General features: G+C 40.6%; 1 protein-coding gene across 1 annotated transcript in view; it reads right to left on the bottom strand.

The window, feature by feature from the left end:
- Positions 1–328: 328 nt before the first annotated feature.
- ABCB10 (ATP binding cassette subfamily B member 10) overlaps positions 329–15723 on the bottom strand; it is a 33191-nt gene continuing 17796 nt past the window's right edge. Inside the window, exons 6-13 of the mRNA XM_084623009.1 lie at positions 14911–15046; positions 13829–13924; positions 7852–8061; positions 6997–7076; positions 4651–4831; positions 4327–4370; positions 1507–1541; positions 329–648 (exon numbers count right to left, since the gene is read on the bottom strand). Coding sequence (XP_084479135.1) covers positions 393–648; positions 1507–1541; positions 4327–4370; positions 4651–4831; positions 6997–7076; positions 7852–8061; positions 13829–13924; positions 14911–15046 — 1038 coding nt within the window. The 3' untranslated portion in view covers positions 329–392. The remainder of the gene's footprint in view (positions 649–1506; positions 1542–4326; positions 4371–4650; positions 4832–6996; positions 7077–7851; positions 8062–13828; positions 13925–14910; positions 15047–15723) is intronic.

Here is a 15723-nt window from a genome sequence, read left to right as displayed (position 1 = left end):
GAGATGGTGGTGGTGAAATTACCAGGTTCTGGATTTCTAATTTCCCTAAAATTAGGAACTTGCTTGAGAATAGAGTTTAATGCTCTGTATAGCAATGAAGTAGAGAAAATGCCATACTGAATCAATTAAGTTACGACAAAGCAGAAGAATCTATACACTTTGAAAACAATTTCAGTGCTGTGGACATTTAAAAAGTTACAATAATTATTAAAAATCTCTGAATAAAAAGTTTAACACATCTAAGTTTCAAAATGATACTTTGTACACTTTGGAAAAAATATAACATTTACTTTACATAATGAGAAACAAAGTTATATTCTTTGTCCTCTGTAAGTTTCTATTCCTTATACTTCCTTTCATATATTTTTTTAAAAATTCCTTTTGTCTGGATTTTACACATTTAATGCAAAAGTTTTACTATTCTGAAGAAAAGCTTGTTTCTTCATTAGCTTCCTGAAAAGTCCATTTGGATTTGCAAGAAGTTCCTCGTGTTTTCCACATTCAGTAATTCTGCCTTGGTCAAGAACTGCAACAGAATCAGCATTCCGAATAGTAGACAGACGATGAGCAATAATTAGGACTGTCCTCCCTTCCATAAGCCGATCTAGAGCTTCTTGCACTAGATACTCATTTTCAGCATCCAAAGCACTAATTCAGAAGAAAAGAAAAAATAAGTGTCACTGTTCTCTAAAATCAAAATAGCCTGGTCTCCACTAGGCTTCTTTCTCTAAGCTCTCCCATCATTGCCTTTCCAACAGGGTAACAATGGTGGAGTTGCTAGCGGAGACAAAAGTGCTGGCAGCTGCCAGCATTTTAAGCACCGAGTCATGTAGACTCATTGTGAGCAAAATGAGTTGACTTGGTGCTTACAATACTGGCAGCTGCCTGGAGACCTCTCTGCACTAGGGGTGAAATTCTGACTCCACTGAAGTCAGTAAAGCTCCCACTAACTTCAGTGGGGCAAGGATTTCACACTAGAGCTCCTACATCTGTTACCATTAATGAAGCTGAGCCAGTGGTAGCAATGGTGAGAAATCTTTAGTGGAAAGGTCTAGTGCAGACAGTATGCATCCATCCTAAGTATGCATATTGCATATCACACACACATACACCCCTGACATTTAACACTGAATAACTTACAGAAACAAGTGGATGTAGTGTACTTATACTTATCCACTCAGGACTTGCAAACATTAATATTTTCATAAAGCAGAGATACAAAAACCTTTGAGATTGTGTACTGTTTTAGTATTCATGTAAATCACAAATATTTCATAGGAGTTAAGTTTTATTTAATAAGGAATAAGGTACCATCTGTTGCACTTAATCTAGTGGCTTTCATCAGGGCATCATTAAGTATTTTTCCATTTAATTGATAGGGGAAAAAAAGTTAAACCACTTGCCCAAGGTCACACACAGACAGGAACAGAACCTACATCTCCTGACTCCAACTCTCCTGCTCTAATTATAGGATATTTGCTAGCTTCACTTTAATTTATTCCTTACCTTGTTGCTTCATCTAGAAGAAGAATTTTAGGATTCTGAAGGACAAAGTAAAATTATAATTAAAATCAAATTTATACAAGACCTGAAGGATACACATTCTATTTATGTATAAAAAAGTCACAAACAGAACTAAAACTACAAGCAAGATTATTTGCCGCATCAGAAGACTTGAATATAACATGAGACTCAGTAGGTAATAAGTCTAGACAGTGTGACAGGGTCAGGCCAGATGACTACAACAGAGTGGTTGAAGGTAGATACATTAGTTCCAGGTTAAGCAGGTCCCTTTTCCCTGGGTAAAATAACAGGGACTATTCCAGAACACTCAGGAACTTTCTAGAACTAATTAAGGCAGGCTAATTAGGACACCTGTAGTGAATTGGGAAGCTGCTAGAATTAATTAAGGCTAATCAGGACACCTGGTTTAAAAAGGTTCTCACTCCAGTTAGTGAGGTGTGTGCAAGGAGCTGAGAGTGAGAGGGTATGCTGCTGGAGGACTGAGGAGTACGAATGCTATCTGGCATCAGGAGGATGGTCCTGTGGTGAGGATACAGGTGGTGTTGGGAGGAGGCCATGGGGAAGTAGCCCAGGGAGTTGTAGCTATCACACAGGTGTTACTATAGACAGCTGTGATCCACAGGGCCCTGGGCTGGAACCCGGAATAGAGGGCAGACCTGGGTTCCCCCCAATTCCCTATTGGATACAGGAGGAGTTGACTTAGACAGTGGGTCCCACCAGAGGGAAAGGTCCCTGGCCTGTCCCCCGACCCACTAGATGGACCAGCAGAGACCGTGGGGATTGTTCTCCTTCCTTTCCCCCATGCTGGCCAGTGATGAGGTTATCTGAGTGAATAGCAGATTTGAGCCACGAAAGTGGCCAAACTGAGGGCTACTGTGAATCTCTGAGGCGAGCAAAATCTGCCAATAAGCACAGGGCCCATGAAAGTAGAAGAGGAACTTTGTCACAACAGTAAAAGGATAGAATATAAATAAAAAATCACATCTTATTTTTTTTCACTTATTACTGTTACTTTAACACCTAAGATCACGATTATAAAGATTATAGAAAAAAACCTCATCTTTTCAGTTTGTTTATTTTGTGCATTTGGCAGCAGTTAAGGGTCAATTTCACTGTTTCCCCAACTGTGAGAGTCTTTCATGCTGGTTCACCTATCGTTTGTTTACAAGCGGTCTCCCTCCTGTTACACATGAGCATAACATTCATCTTGCACCTGGGAGACAGCAACTTCCTAGGTGGCTGGAATGCACCAGGCCACTGAGGGTATGTCTACACAGGCAATTTGGGGGGGAGTGGCTGGCCCACTTGGGTTGCAGGACTTTTTCATTGCTGCATAGGCTACCAGGCTTGGGTTGGAGCCGGAGGTCTGGGACCCTGCCACCTCACAGGGTCCTAGAGCCCAGGCTCCAGCCTGAGGCCAGAAGTCTACACAGCAATGAAACATTCCCACAGCCAGATGATGTTTTTTCTTTGCTGCGTAGACATACCACTAGAGGCCAAGAACACACACTGGAAATGTAAAGAACCATAGTATACTGTGGAATTGCCTCGGCATGTATTTCCAAGAACTATTCCAAAACCAGACTGAAGAAGCAGAAGAGATTTAGTTAAAAACACAAAAGGAACAATGCAATTTGCATTTTAACACCACATTCTTCCTTCATCTCTCTCCTGCTCTGCCAGCAGTTGACCCTCCGTCTTGTAGAGGATTGGATGCAGCTCAACTTCCTAAAGCAACGACAAGTCTTTAAGAGTATGTCTACGCTGCAATTAAAAACCCACAGCTGGCCTGTGCCTGTGTGCAGCACTTGATCTGTGGGACTGTGTAACTGCAGTGTAGATGTTCTGGCTTGGCTGGAGTCCGGGCTCTAGAACCTTGTAAGGATCCCAGAGCTCAGGCTTCAGCCCAAATAGGGACATCTACATCACAACTAGACTGCTGTGCAGCCCCAAGCCCCGGGAGCCCGAGTCAGCTGGCACGGTCCAACCATGGGTGTCTATTTGCAGTGCAGACATACCCTAAAAAACACAATTTGTGATCATCTACAATGCTAAAAACAAAGCGAACACCAAACAGACTATGTTAAGATGGAATCTATTAGTGTGCATTACTAGGGGTAATGAGGGTCCACTGGTGTTGAAATCTATGAAAAGTACTTTATAGATTCTAGGCATTAAAATAAAGGCTCCCATCCTCTGGTCGACAATCACCAGAACTTACAGGCTGACTGAAAAAGAATTATCTTCTGAAGACGGTCAACTCACCCCAAACCTCACTCTCCTTCATAAAAGGCATGGAGTTTCTATTCTTAATGACATCAATGGGTTCCCCCAAAAGACATGGGAGAGCTATTGGTTTGTATTCTACAGAAAAGTCAACAAACCAAGGTTTTTATCCAAAGTGGCCTGCAAGCTATAATTAGCAGCACCATGAATCTGGCTGGAAACCAAGTTGTGCAAGGACATTGACACAATATTCAAAGTGGAAATCATCCCTGGCTCTTGAGCAAGGCTTATTAAGTGAACCATTCTATCTTGGCCTACAGTCTTCCTTACAGAGTGGCTCTAGTCAGAGTCTAACCACAGGAAAAAGAATGCATCAGGCATAAGAGCAATTAAAGGGCGGTAAAACTTGAAATAAGTTGCCCTAACCATCTCTCTCTTCCTCTTCCAACTTCCTCATCAATATACAGAATTTTGAATATTTCAAAAGATATTCACTCCCCCAATGAAAGACTCATCCCCTCCTTTTCCTTCTTGAAATAATTAAATAAAGAATAGCTACCTGTTTTTTAAGCTTACCTTGAGCAGCGCTCGAGCAATTGCAATTCGTTGTTTCTGCCCACCTAGGAAAAAAGTTTTACTAAATTAAACTGAAAGGTAAAATAGAAGAGGTTCTGAGTGTAACTAAAGATCTAAACAGACTGTAACTAGACATGAACTGATCTCTGCTAGTTACTGAAATGGATTTTATGTTGGGGGAAGAAGGGATTAAGTGCTTAGGACAACAGTACTCCAACAAAAGCTACTGATCGATAAAGCAAGCTTGATAAAGCCTTTTTTTTTTTTTGTTCTACTGTGTCAATCTTTCTCTCTCTTTTTTTTTTTTAAATATGTCAGGTATACCTGAAAGGAGAGTGCCTTTTTCTCCAACTGAAGTATGGAATCCTTCTGGAAAGTCTCTGATAAAATTGGCAGCATTAGCTATTTCAGCAACTTTCTGGATTTCTTCAACAGTTACCATAGAAGGGTCCTCAGCTCCATAGGCAATATTTTCAGCAATAGAACAGGAGAATAGAATTGGTTCCTGATAAATGCAAAAACATAGCTCATATGGTATATCTATAGTACAAGTTTTCTTAATAAATCTCAAGTAAAATAAGCCTTTTATAGAATCAAGTAGATGACAGAGTTTTAAGATTTATCGTACACTCTAATATTTTTGGGTTAATGAATAATGCCACAATTATTTTAACATTGAGGTCAGAGGTCAAAGGTAAGTCCATATTATAAAATTTGAAAACTTTTCAAATGACACTTTACATGACCATTGACTCCTAATATTCCAGAAGGTGTTCAAGGCTATCTGTTCATTCAGAAAACCCAAGTTTCTAGGATACCAGGTACATCATTCTTCGCTGCATCTACAATAATCTCTTCTTCTTAAGGCTATCTACGTTGTGTGTTCTGTGTACAGAAACAGCAAGAAAGTGTAAACACAGGCAGAGGAAATAGCAGGTAAGATATGATGCACAGTGAGAAGGTGTTCAGGACAAGATAAGACTGCTCTCTGTGTGAAACAGAAAGGTTTCATATTGTAACTTTTATTATTGGTAACTCAAAACTGGACAAAGTGAGATTTTTAAAATCAAGAAAAACTAAATGTTGACATGCCTACAAGGAAAAGAAATTCTTCCTACACGAAGGATATTCGGTGCTACTGTCTTGCAATACAGATGATGATTTGGAATGTGAAGTACATTTGGATTAGAAAAATAACTGGGCTGCAATACCCCAGTTAGATGGCCAGCCAGTCATATTATGAAGACTTTCTGTAAAAAGACTGTACTACTTTCAGACTGGTTTTGTGGCTTCTCTTTAAGGGACAACTGAATGTGTACTTCTGCACCTTTAGCATGGGGGACAAGAGAAAAGTAAGCGCCAACAGTGTCATATTAGCATGCCTGCATCATGGAAATAATTGTGTAAGCAAGGAAGCAAAAGGATTAGATAATAGAAAGTAAGTTTTCAAAGCAGCATGTAAGCACAGGATTGCGTAACTTTGATTAATATTAATGGGACTCATGGAGCTAAGCAGTCATGCATATCTGCAACGTTAGCCTCTGGAGGTCCTTTCTTGACTCTATTTATTCATAAGAGTCCCAAGAAAATCAAGCAACTTATGTTCTAAGTTGTGAACCATGTACTTTCCAGTCCTCTACACCAGCGTTTCTCAATGACCAGTCCATGGATCGGCGTTAGTCCCTGAGATCTCCCTAACGCAGTTTAGGAAGACAGCAAGCCGGTCCTTGGTATCAAAAAGGTTGAGAAACACTGCTCTACACAAGAGGTATTTTACCAGCAATCACTATCTTTCAGGAGCTACTTACCTAACCTACACAATCAGACACTTGCAGACCACAGAACAAGCAGTTTGGGACTAAATTGGGACTTTACCATTTTAGAATATAGTATAACATGACAGTGACCAATTAATGCTTATAAGGGCAAGAGGGAGTTTCTCCCTTTTCGTGAAAAAACAAAACAAAGGGCTTGTCCACAGGGAGACTTAAAGGTCTGTAGTGTAGACCAGTTCTATCAGTATAACTACCTGAACGACAGAGTTATTCCATCCTAACCTCTTGTGTAGACAGTGCTATGTCGGCAGGAGAGTTTCTCCCATCTACATAGCTACTGCCTCCCAGGGAGGTGGATTAACTATGCCGACGGAAGAGTTCTCTCCTGTCAGCATAGAGCAGTGGTGGGCAACCTGCGGCCCACATGCGGCCCACCAGGGTAATCTGATTGCAGGCTGCGAGACGTTTTGCTGATGTTGACCAGTTCTGGGAGCTGCAGGGGGCCGTGCCTGTGGACAGTCAACGTCAGCAAAACGTTTCGCGGCCCGCAATCAGATTACCCTGATGGGCCGCATGCAGGCCACAGGTTGCCCACCACTCGCATAGAGTGTCTTCATTAAAATGCTAGAGCTGCGCTGTTGCAGCGTTTTAAGCATAGAGTTGCCCGCAGTGTACGGCAAGTTGGGGTGTGAATCTACAATGCAGTACAAAATTTTAGTATGAGGTAGCAGGGTCCACATGACATGACAAGTTAGTGTGCTGTAGAGTCTCACCCCAGTTTACCGCACACTAAGTGTCCGTGTAAACAAGTCCTTAACTGTACAAAATTAGAAAGAGACAGTAGTAACGGATTACTGATTTTCTTCCTTCACACAGAAATTCCCCTCTTCCTTACCTGACTCACTGTTCCAATTTTAGTCCTGTACCAGAGTGGATTCAGTTGACGGATATCAATGCCATCAACGGTGATAATACCTTAATTTAAGAAACATTAAGTTACACAGGATATAAGATACTGACAAAAGGCAGAAAGCACTGGAGGAAAACACTCAGTTTTCAGGTGTTCATAAGAGATGTGCTCTCTCTCCGTCCTACAAAGGTGGTGTACTTAGCAATTATTTATCCTATCCTTTCTCAGGCACTCTACAGTGCTCATTTAAACATGCAAGGCAAAATCGTGCCTCAGTCTGCCAGGTGCGAGAAAGTAGAGATGTGGAGGGGGTGAAGGAGAAAAGTGTTCACAAAGTCTCCCCTGGTGCAGGGTCCAAGTACAGTGGTTGTCCTTACACTTCCAAGTGCACGGGCTGATGCAGGCTAATACCGTTGGCAGTGCTAGCCTCTCCCCAGTGGATGGGGAGGAAGCAGGGCCATGCCACACACACAGAGCTTTCCTTGTTTAAAATGCTGGGGCCATTCGTCCCCCCCCTCTGAGGCAATGACTGGCTCAGGTTACTCCACAGATTGCTTTTTAATATCATCACATCACTTCTGCCCCATGTCGCAGTGACCGTGCCTACACAGAACAGGACAGGGCTCTGGCAGGGCTCTACAGAACTGCTGCATCAAGCACCCAGCAACGTGAGGCATGCTCTCCCCTAAAGAGGAAAGTGTTGCTTCTGCATAGCTTTCAGGCTGGGACCTCAACTCAGAACCCTTCCATTACATCCCCACTGGTTGTTCATAGAAGTGCTTTGTTAGATGCAGAATATTAATTATTTCTAATGGCAGTTACAGTAACATATAAACATACCTGAGATGGGATCATACAGCCTCAACAGAAGAGATACAATGGTTGATTTGCCTGAGCCACTTGGGCCAACCAGTGCCATAACAGAGCCAGCTGGAATGGAAAGGCTGAAGTCTTGGAAAACTGAAATTTCTGGACGTGTTGGATATGCAAAGTGGATCTCTTTGAATTCCAAAGCACCTTTGAACATGTCTTTGTTTAATACAATTCCATCTGAATGATGAAGAATTAAAATACAGAAGAAGCTGAATGATGAAAATATATCAAAACCTCCACAATGGCAGTTCAGCCTTTCATAAAACCTGCTGGCTGCTACAGAGGCACCCAAAATTTGCCAAACCACAGATCACATTACCAATTTACCAGGTGCTTGAGAGCTGCATCTGTTATGCAAAACTTTAGCGGGTCCCCCACTATTTTTAAAATGTAACTCATGGAGACTAAACCTCCCAGCGTACAATATTGCACCTTTACCAACAAGAGTAGTTTAATCTCCATTGGCTATTCAAGGCTCAGCTTCTCAGACAATCTGTCTCTGGAACAAATCTGCTTCCAGACTGAATTCAAACAAGTCACTAATGGCCATTTTTAAAATAAAAAAGAATGGCTGATGGAATTAATTGAAGTCCAAGGCAGAACAGTATTCAACACAGACCAATCAATATAGTGTCCTTGGCAACAGCTCGGCAAAAGCTGAAATTCTTCGGTTTGTGAAATACGAGAACAAGTTATTGTGAGTGAATGGTCAAAGAAAAAATATCACTTTTTTCTTTTTTTGAAACAGCATAAAACTTGTAAATATCTAGGACTTAGAGGATCACAAGCAGTTCAGGCCCCAGTAAATCCTACAAAGTACGTATAGAGTATACCAGCTTTAAAAAAAAACAACAAAAAAAAACCCAAAAACCTGTATGTTATGTGAGTTCACTGTTTGAGGATAGGAAATCAAGAGGGAGCCTGCAATAGGTACAGTGAAAGTAATTTAGTACATTTAGGCCCTACCAAATTCACGTCCATGAAAAATGCATCACGGACCATGAAATCTAGTCTCCCTCTGTGAAATCTGTTTTTTTATGTGCCTATATTATACAAATTTCTTGGGGAAGACCAGTGTTTTTCAAGCTGGGGGTCCTGACCCAGAAGTGAGTTGCAGGGGGGTTGCAAGGTTATTTTTGGGGGGGGAGACAAAAGGGGGGAAGTTCGTGGTATTTCCACCTTTACTTCTGCACTGCCTTCAGAGCTGGGCAGCCAGAGAACGGCAGCTGCTGACCCAGCTCTGAAGGCAGCAACGCAGAAGTAGGGGTGGCAGTAGTAGACCATGACATCATTACTTATGCGCTGCTGCTGGTGGCCACTCAGCTTCCAGAGCTGGGCTCCCGGCCAGCAGCCACTGCTCTCCGGCCATCCAGCTTTGAAGGCAGTGTCGCAACCAGCAGCAGCGCAGAAGTAAGGGTAGCAGTACCACTACCCCCCTACAATAATCTTGCAACCTCCCCACAACTCCTTTTTGGGTCCCCCCTACAATTACAACACCATGAAATTTCAGATTTAAATACCTAAAAAAATGAAATTTGCCGTTTTAAAAGTCCTATGACCATGAAATTGATCAATATGGATTGTGAATTTGGTAGGGCCCTAGTCATAGGATTGCACAGTCATAGGATTTAAAAAATCATAAATTTCATTATTTCAGATATTTAAATTTCATGGTGTTGCAATTGTAGGGGTCCTGACCCAAAAAGGAATTGTGTGGAGGTTGCAAGGCTATTGTAGAGGGGGTTGTGGTACTGCTATCCTTACTTCTGCGCTGCTGCTGGTTGCGACGCTGCCTTCAAAGCTGGATGGCTGGAGAGTGGCGTCCACTGGCCGGGAGCCCAGCTCTGACAGCACAGCCACCGCCAGCAGCAGTGCAGAAGTAAGGATGGCCTGGTATACAACTGCTACCCCTACTTCTGCGCTGCTGCCTTCAGAACTGGGCCGTCGGTCAGCAGCTGCCACTCTCTGGCCAGCCAGCTCTGAAGGCAGCATTTGGAAGTAAGGATGGCAATACCACGACCCCCCTAAAATAACCTTGCAACTCACTTTTGGGTCAGGACCCCCAGTTTGAGAAACGCTGGTCTTCCCCATGAAATCTGTATAGCATAGGGTAAAAGCACATAAAAGAACAGATTTCATGGAGGGAGACCAGATTTCATGATCCGTGACACATTTTTCATGGACATGAATTTGGTAGAGCCCTATGACCGTGAAATTGACTTAAATGGACCATGAGTTTGGTAGAGCCCTAGGTACAACAGATAATCATACTATGCAAAGGATAATTTAGTGCAATCAGGGTATTAATGTATTCACTTTATTGAACTGGTAAGCAGGTAGATAGACAATAGCCACGGGTGAGTATAGCAATAAGTGATCATCTGTAGCAAGTTTAACTATATTTGTAATGCTTCTTTGTTTCACTTTTCATTCCCCTCAAATTTCCTCCTCTTTCCCAGTCTCTTATCTTCATTTAGTTCAACTGTAGTTGCTCTGTAGCTGCTGCATATGGATTCAAACTGCTTCTCCGACATTAAACCATGGAGGTACTAATATGTTGCGTGATAAATGTGTGAATTCATTAAGTGTTCATTTAAAGATGCATTTGCTCAGTAACAATTTAACAACACTAAGTTATTTACTACAATTGTTACTATATCAGTAAACTCTCTCTTTGATTCCAGTTATTCTGGAATACCTACCATAAACTGCACTGTAATGCTTCAACAGTACAGGAAGTCTATTGCAGCAAGTCCTTACTTGATATTTCCCCATATATTACTGTAAAAAATATCAAAGCTCTACACAGAATTTTATTTTTCCTCTTTGGATTCTGGAGACACATAGAAAAACAGTAACTAGGATATTGAGATATTGTCAGGAGAAAAACTGGAGTAAGTGAAGGTCAGAACCACACAAAAGAGTGAGCAGATGTTCTGTTTGAGTTTGGGCAACAAAGCTGTTTTGCTTTTACTGTATGCTTAGTTCTGAAATCACCTCCATATTTACTCCCTGAGGCAGAGACCCATATTCTTCTCTACAAATTTGTTTCATGCTGAAAGGAAATTAAAAACCTCTAGCTATCTTAATTTGGAAAAGTTACCTCCAGTTTGTAATGTGCTGAAGTCTGAGACTGCTGGAGGAGGTTACATTAGCTAACTGTTGGTTACCTGTGAGACAAACATTTTCTTCTCCAAATCTTAACCCCAGCTCATCAGATTTAATACTCATTTCCACTTCTATAAAAGAGCGTTTACATCTTCAAAAACATCATTCGGACCAATTTTCATAACACTCCTTTCAAATACATAAGAGTCATCCCCATTTTACAGATTTGGAAACAGATGCAAAGAGGTTAAATCAGGGGTTCTCAAACTGGGGTCAGGACCCCTCAGGGGGTTGTGAGGTTATGACCTGGGGGTCGTGAGCTGTCAGCCTCCACCCCAAGCCCCGTTTCACCTCCAGCATTTATAATAGTGTTAAATATTTAAAAAAGGCGACATGGTGAATTAGCATCAGAGCCAGGATTAGAACTCTCAGCTCTTCTAGCCAAAGAAGCAGAAACAGAACAATTGATACAAAACTAAAAACATACAATAAGATGAAAAACCTAACCCTTATAGCCGGAGCTCACTCAAAACACTTCTACTTGGACTGCTGCTATATTCTCCCCTCCCACTCTGATAGCTGCATTTGTAATCAAGAATTTCTGATGACAATATAAATATCGAGAACAAAACTAAAGCGTTTTTCTTACGTGTCACTCGAACTCCAAGATAAAAATACTGCTTTATGATGTTTGTTATCTACATGCCTGGTGCCAAAAGTAATCCATGATTTTTGTTCAATGGGATCTAACTGATCAAGTCCAAATAACAGTTTCTGTCTTTAGGATAACCTCACTGAACTAATTAAATGCAGATTAGAATTAAGTACACATTGATCAGTGGTGTTTATCCAAAAATTCTTCAATGGGTTTAACCACTGAATGGCCCTTGCTGGCTTCACACTGGTGATAATGACTAATGAATACGTTTCAGGTGCTGCTGGCAACAAACCCTTATTAAAACATCAAGGAACAAATGTCACTCAGATTTATAGATGGATTTTGCACATCTACCTTTTTTGAGAGTTTTTTTTTTTAAATAACTATCAACTCAGATTTATAAAGAGAAAAATATAACACCTATAGAAGAAAAACAGATAGTAAACTAAACACGTGAAAACTATATTCATGTATACACTTCTGTATATCCACATCAGTAGGTTATTAAATTTGTGTAATATTTATAACACCATAGATTAATGAGCTATTCTTAATCTGATCAACGTGAACATTTGTCTGTAATAAATTAGAGATTTGCTTCATTGAGAGAGAAGCATTTGTTCCATTTTGAGACTTTCTTTACCCTTCTAGTCCCTTATCTATTCAGCAACTAAAGACAGAAATGTGTTATCTTCTTTAGCACAAATACTGAACATTAAGAAATGCAATCCTGAGCAAAACCCCCTTCTCTTCCTCCATCCTCATACTCTAAAGATGGCCCAATATGAAAGATATCATCATTAGAGTAATATGCTGATGAGTAACACGTTTTGTGTCTAAAGAATTAGAACCAGGCCAGATAATCAACTCATTAGTGCACCCTGAATGAAGAACTGTTGAATTCAAATTCTGTGTTTATAATTTCTATGAAAAAAATCTCTTTAATCAATAAAATATTGTTGCAAAGAACGTAGCTGTGATGCTGGTAGACCAGATGTCAGCTCACGCTAAGGACCCTAGGCCTCAATTGAACACTGGCAAATCCATAAGCTGGAACCAGTTTGGCTCACCTGTCATGTTAGTATTCTTAAATAGGTATTAGGTTTATGAAACTGTATTTAGACTTTATGAAATGCTTGTAAGTTGCTGCATGCAGTCATCTCATTTATATCTGTATCCCATGTTACAAGGTAATATTTAAGTGTATGCTCTGAAACTGTAAACCTCCACAGTCAGGAGAAAAACATTTCCAAGTGTGAAATACTAGTTTACCACAGGAGGTGTTATCTCCTGCCCAACCAAAGAAGGCCCATAGGTACCAGACAAATGTTGTGGAACATCAGAGGACAAAATAAAACTTTGTTGATTGCTCCCCCCCCCATACCCATGAAGAGGAGACGTGCATGGGAACTATGGGGTAAGGGAACAGAAATCCCTGACAAGAAGAAACTGCATCTCTGTGCTTCTTGGACTTGGAGAGGACAAGATTTCTAAGCATAAGCAAGGGATCCCCAGTGCTTGGCCTAGGTTAACCCTAGAGGATTTATAGAATTTGCATATTACAACAGCTTCTATTATCTTTTGGAGCCTAAGACTATAACTAATTTGTGTGTGTATGTTTACTTGCTTTAACCTTGTAAACAACTCTTTTTCATAGTTAATAAATCTTTAGTTAATTTATTATAGGATTGGCTACAAGCATTGTCTTTGGTGTAGGATCTAAAGTGCAATTGATCTGAGGTAAGTGACTGGTCCTTTAGGACTGGGAGTTACCTGAATATTATTGTGATTTTTGGTGTAAGGGACAATCTATCACAACGGCAAGGTTACCTGGGTGGCAAGACAGTTTGGAGTACCCAAGGAGACTGAGACACTCCATGTTAAGGCTGTTGTAGTGCAGAGCTCACATTAGATACTTGGTTGGTGAAATGTAAATACAGAACTCAACCAAATTGAGGTGTCTGCCCTGCTTCTTAAGTCTGCCATTAGGTTGATACTTTTGCTGAGCCGCTCCAGATAACTTGACAGTAGCCAAGGAAGATTTCCATTGAATCTAGCTTCTTTATGAGAATTTTAAAGCTGGTGTTAGTTTTAAGTAATACCAACTTGTTGTCAAATGCCTGATAACCAGTCAGAGAGACAACACTAATGCAAAATGGTAAAGAAACAGGAACCCACCATTAAATGGAAGCTCTGGCTTTCTTTCTATAAGTTCCCACAGACGTCCTCCAGCTCCTAATCCTTTCATAAGCTCAGAATAGAAAGAGCTCAAACCTAAAAACAAACAACAAGGTTATGCATCACCCAAGAACATGGAAGACATATTAGAAAAAAATAACCCAGTTTTTATCATCCATGAGCAAAATTCTCAGTATCATGGAAAACATGGAGACAGGCTGAGTAAAGGGGCCCAGTGAAAAATAAAGTGTATAAGTAGACCTCACCGCCCTCCCAGAAACACTGAGCCAACGTCTGTTTTCAAACTAACAAGGTACAATAGTGTATCAGAAGCAACAGATTCACTTTAAAAACAACGCTCCCAAGTAGTTGACAAGCTATTTGAAATACCTTATCTTCATTTTTGCCTGTGTGCAGTAGTGATGATTGTTCCCTAAAAAGGAGCAGTTAGTCTCTGGGTCAGCAGATTACAGATTCTGATCTTCACTGACAGGGGAAGAGGAGCAAAGCAGGAAAGAGAAGAGATGTCCTTTTCTGCCTTTGCATTAGAAGGCAATCCCCTACAATAGTCTTCTGCTGGCACTTAAAGATCCAGTGCAGCTTTAGACAATTATCTGTGTGGAATTACAGCTAATTCCTACATGCCTTCCTTTGTAAAATAATTTCTCTGAACATAGATCAAGACATTTTATTCCAAATAAAACCTTAATATTCGTTTAAATTATAAAACACCATCATAGGCTACACAAAGAACAACATCAAGAAAAGTTAGCATTATAAACCAGACACTGAAGAAATGCACCTTGAAAAATTTAACCATTGCATTTTCTTTGGAAAGTTTTAAATTAACTATTTGGTCTTAAGTCAAAAGCCATTAATACTGATTGACTCATACTGGAAAAATATTTATGAATCTTCTCAGAAAGACCATTCTGTACTGGTAAGCTATTGGTCAACTGAAAACAATCAAAGAATTACAAAACACTTGAAGTTTTTGTTTTGTTTTTAAAACCAATGTTTTCCCTTACTTCAAAAAAATTCTTTTATCCTATGTTTTACATTGTGTACTTCACATTCCATACCTCCAATGCTAACTCCAACCCAGAATGCATACATCAAGAAGGAAGACAGTTCACCAACAGTCATGTGGGCACTACCCATCAGTAATCCTCCTTTGTACAGAACAGAAAGGACAATCATGTTCCCAGAAAGCCCAGTCTGGGAAAGAAAAAAAACCAACAGTGAAGCAAAACTGGATCTTCCCTTATAAATTCAATTTCATCTTTGCAAATGCTCTAAGCTAAGGCTTTAAAAAAAAAAATTCCTCATAGTAAGTGGACCTTAGTGTAATCTTAAGATTCTACAGGACTAAATTTTGCTCATGTTTAGTTTCCTAACTTTGTTTCTTAGAATGAGAATAATCAGTCTTGTGATCCACTAGCTACGTAAAATGCAGCTGTGCAGGGGTTTAGAATGCAGGCGCTTGAAGATCAATCTTTCACTCTCCAGACTGGAATGGACAGCTCTGCATCATTCCCAACTGATCTCTTCCCCCACCCAGGAACAGCTATGATGGGCTCTAGAAGAAATGGTGCCCCACCTTCAACAATTATTAGATATAAAATGGCCTAACCCTGGGGAATCCCAAAATAAGGCTTCCTCCTCTCTCTCCTCCAGTAAAAAAAATAATAAAAACAACGGGCCAATTCAATCCTGGGGAACACCACCTTTTGCAAATAAAACTCATGGCACAGGGCCCATGGCAGCAGAAAGTCTATCCAGAGGGAGTTTGTTAGGACACAAGCACCTATATCTCTGCTGGGTGGCACAATGACCAGTGCTAGCCTAGGAGTTGGCCCATGGCTAGGACAACCCTGCAATGAGTTAATTCAGGG

Source organism: Lepidochelys olivacea (assembly GCF_965140295.1).
Source record: "Lepidochelys olivacea isolate rLepOli2 genome assembly, chromosome: 3".
Classification (NCBI taxonomy): domain Eukaryota; kingdom Metazoa; phylum Chordata; order Testudines; family Cheloniidae; genus Lepidochelys; species Lepidochelys olivacea.
Note: the sequence above shows the minus strand (reverse complement) of the source record. Positions and strands in the feature narration are given on the sequence as shown.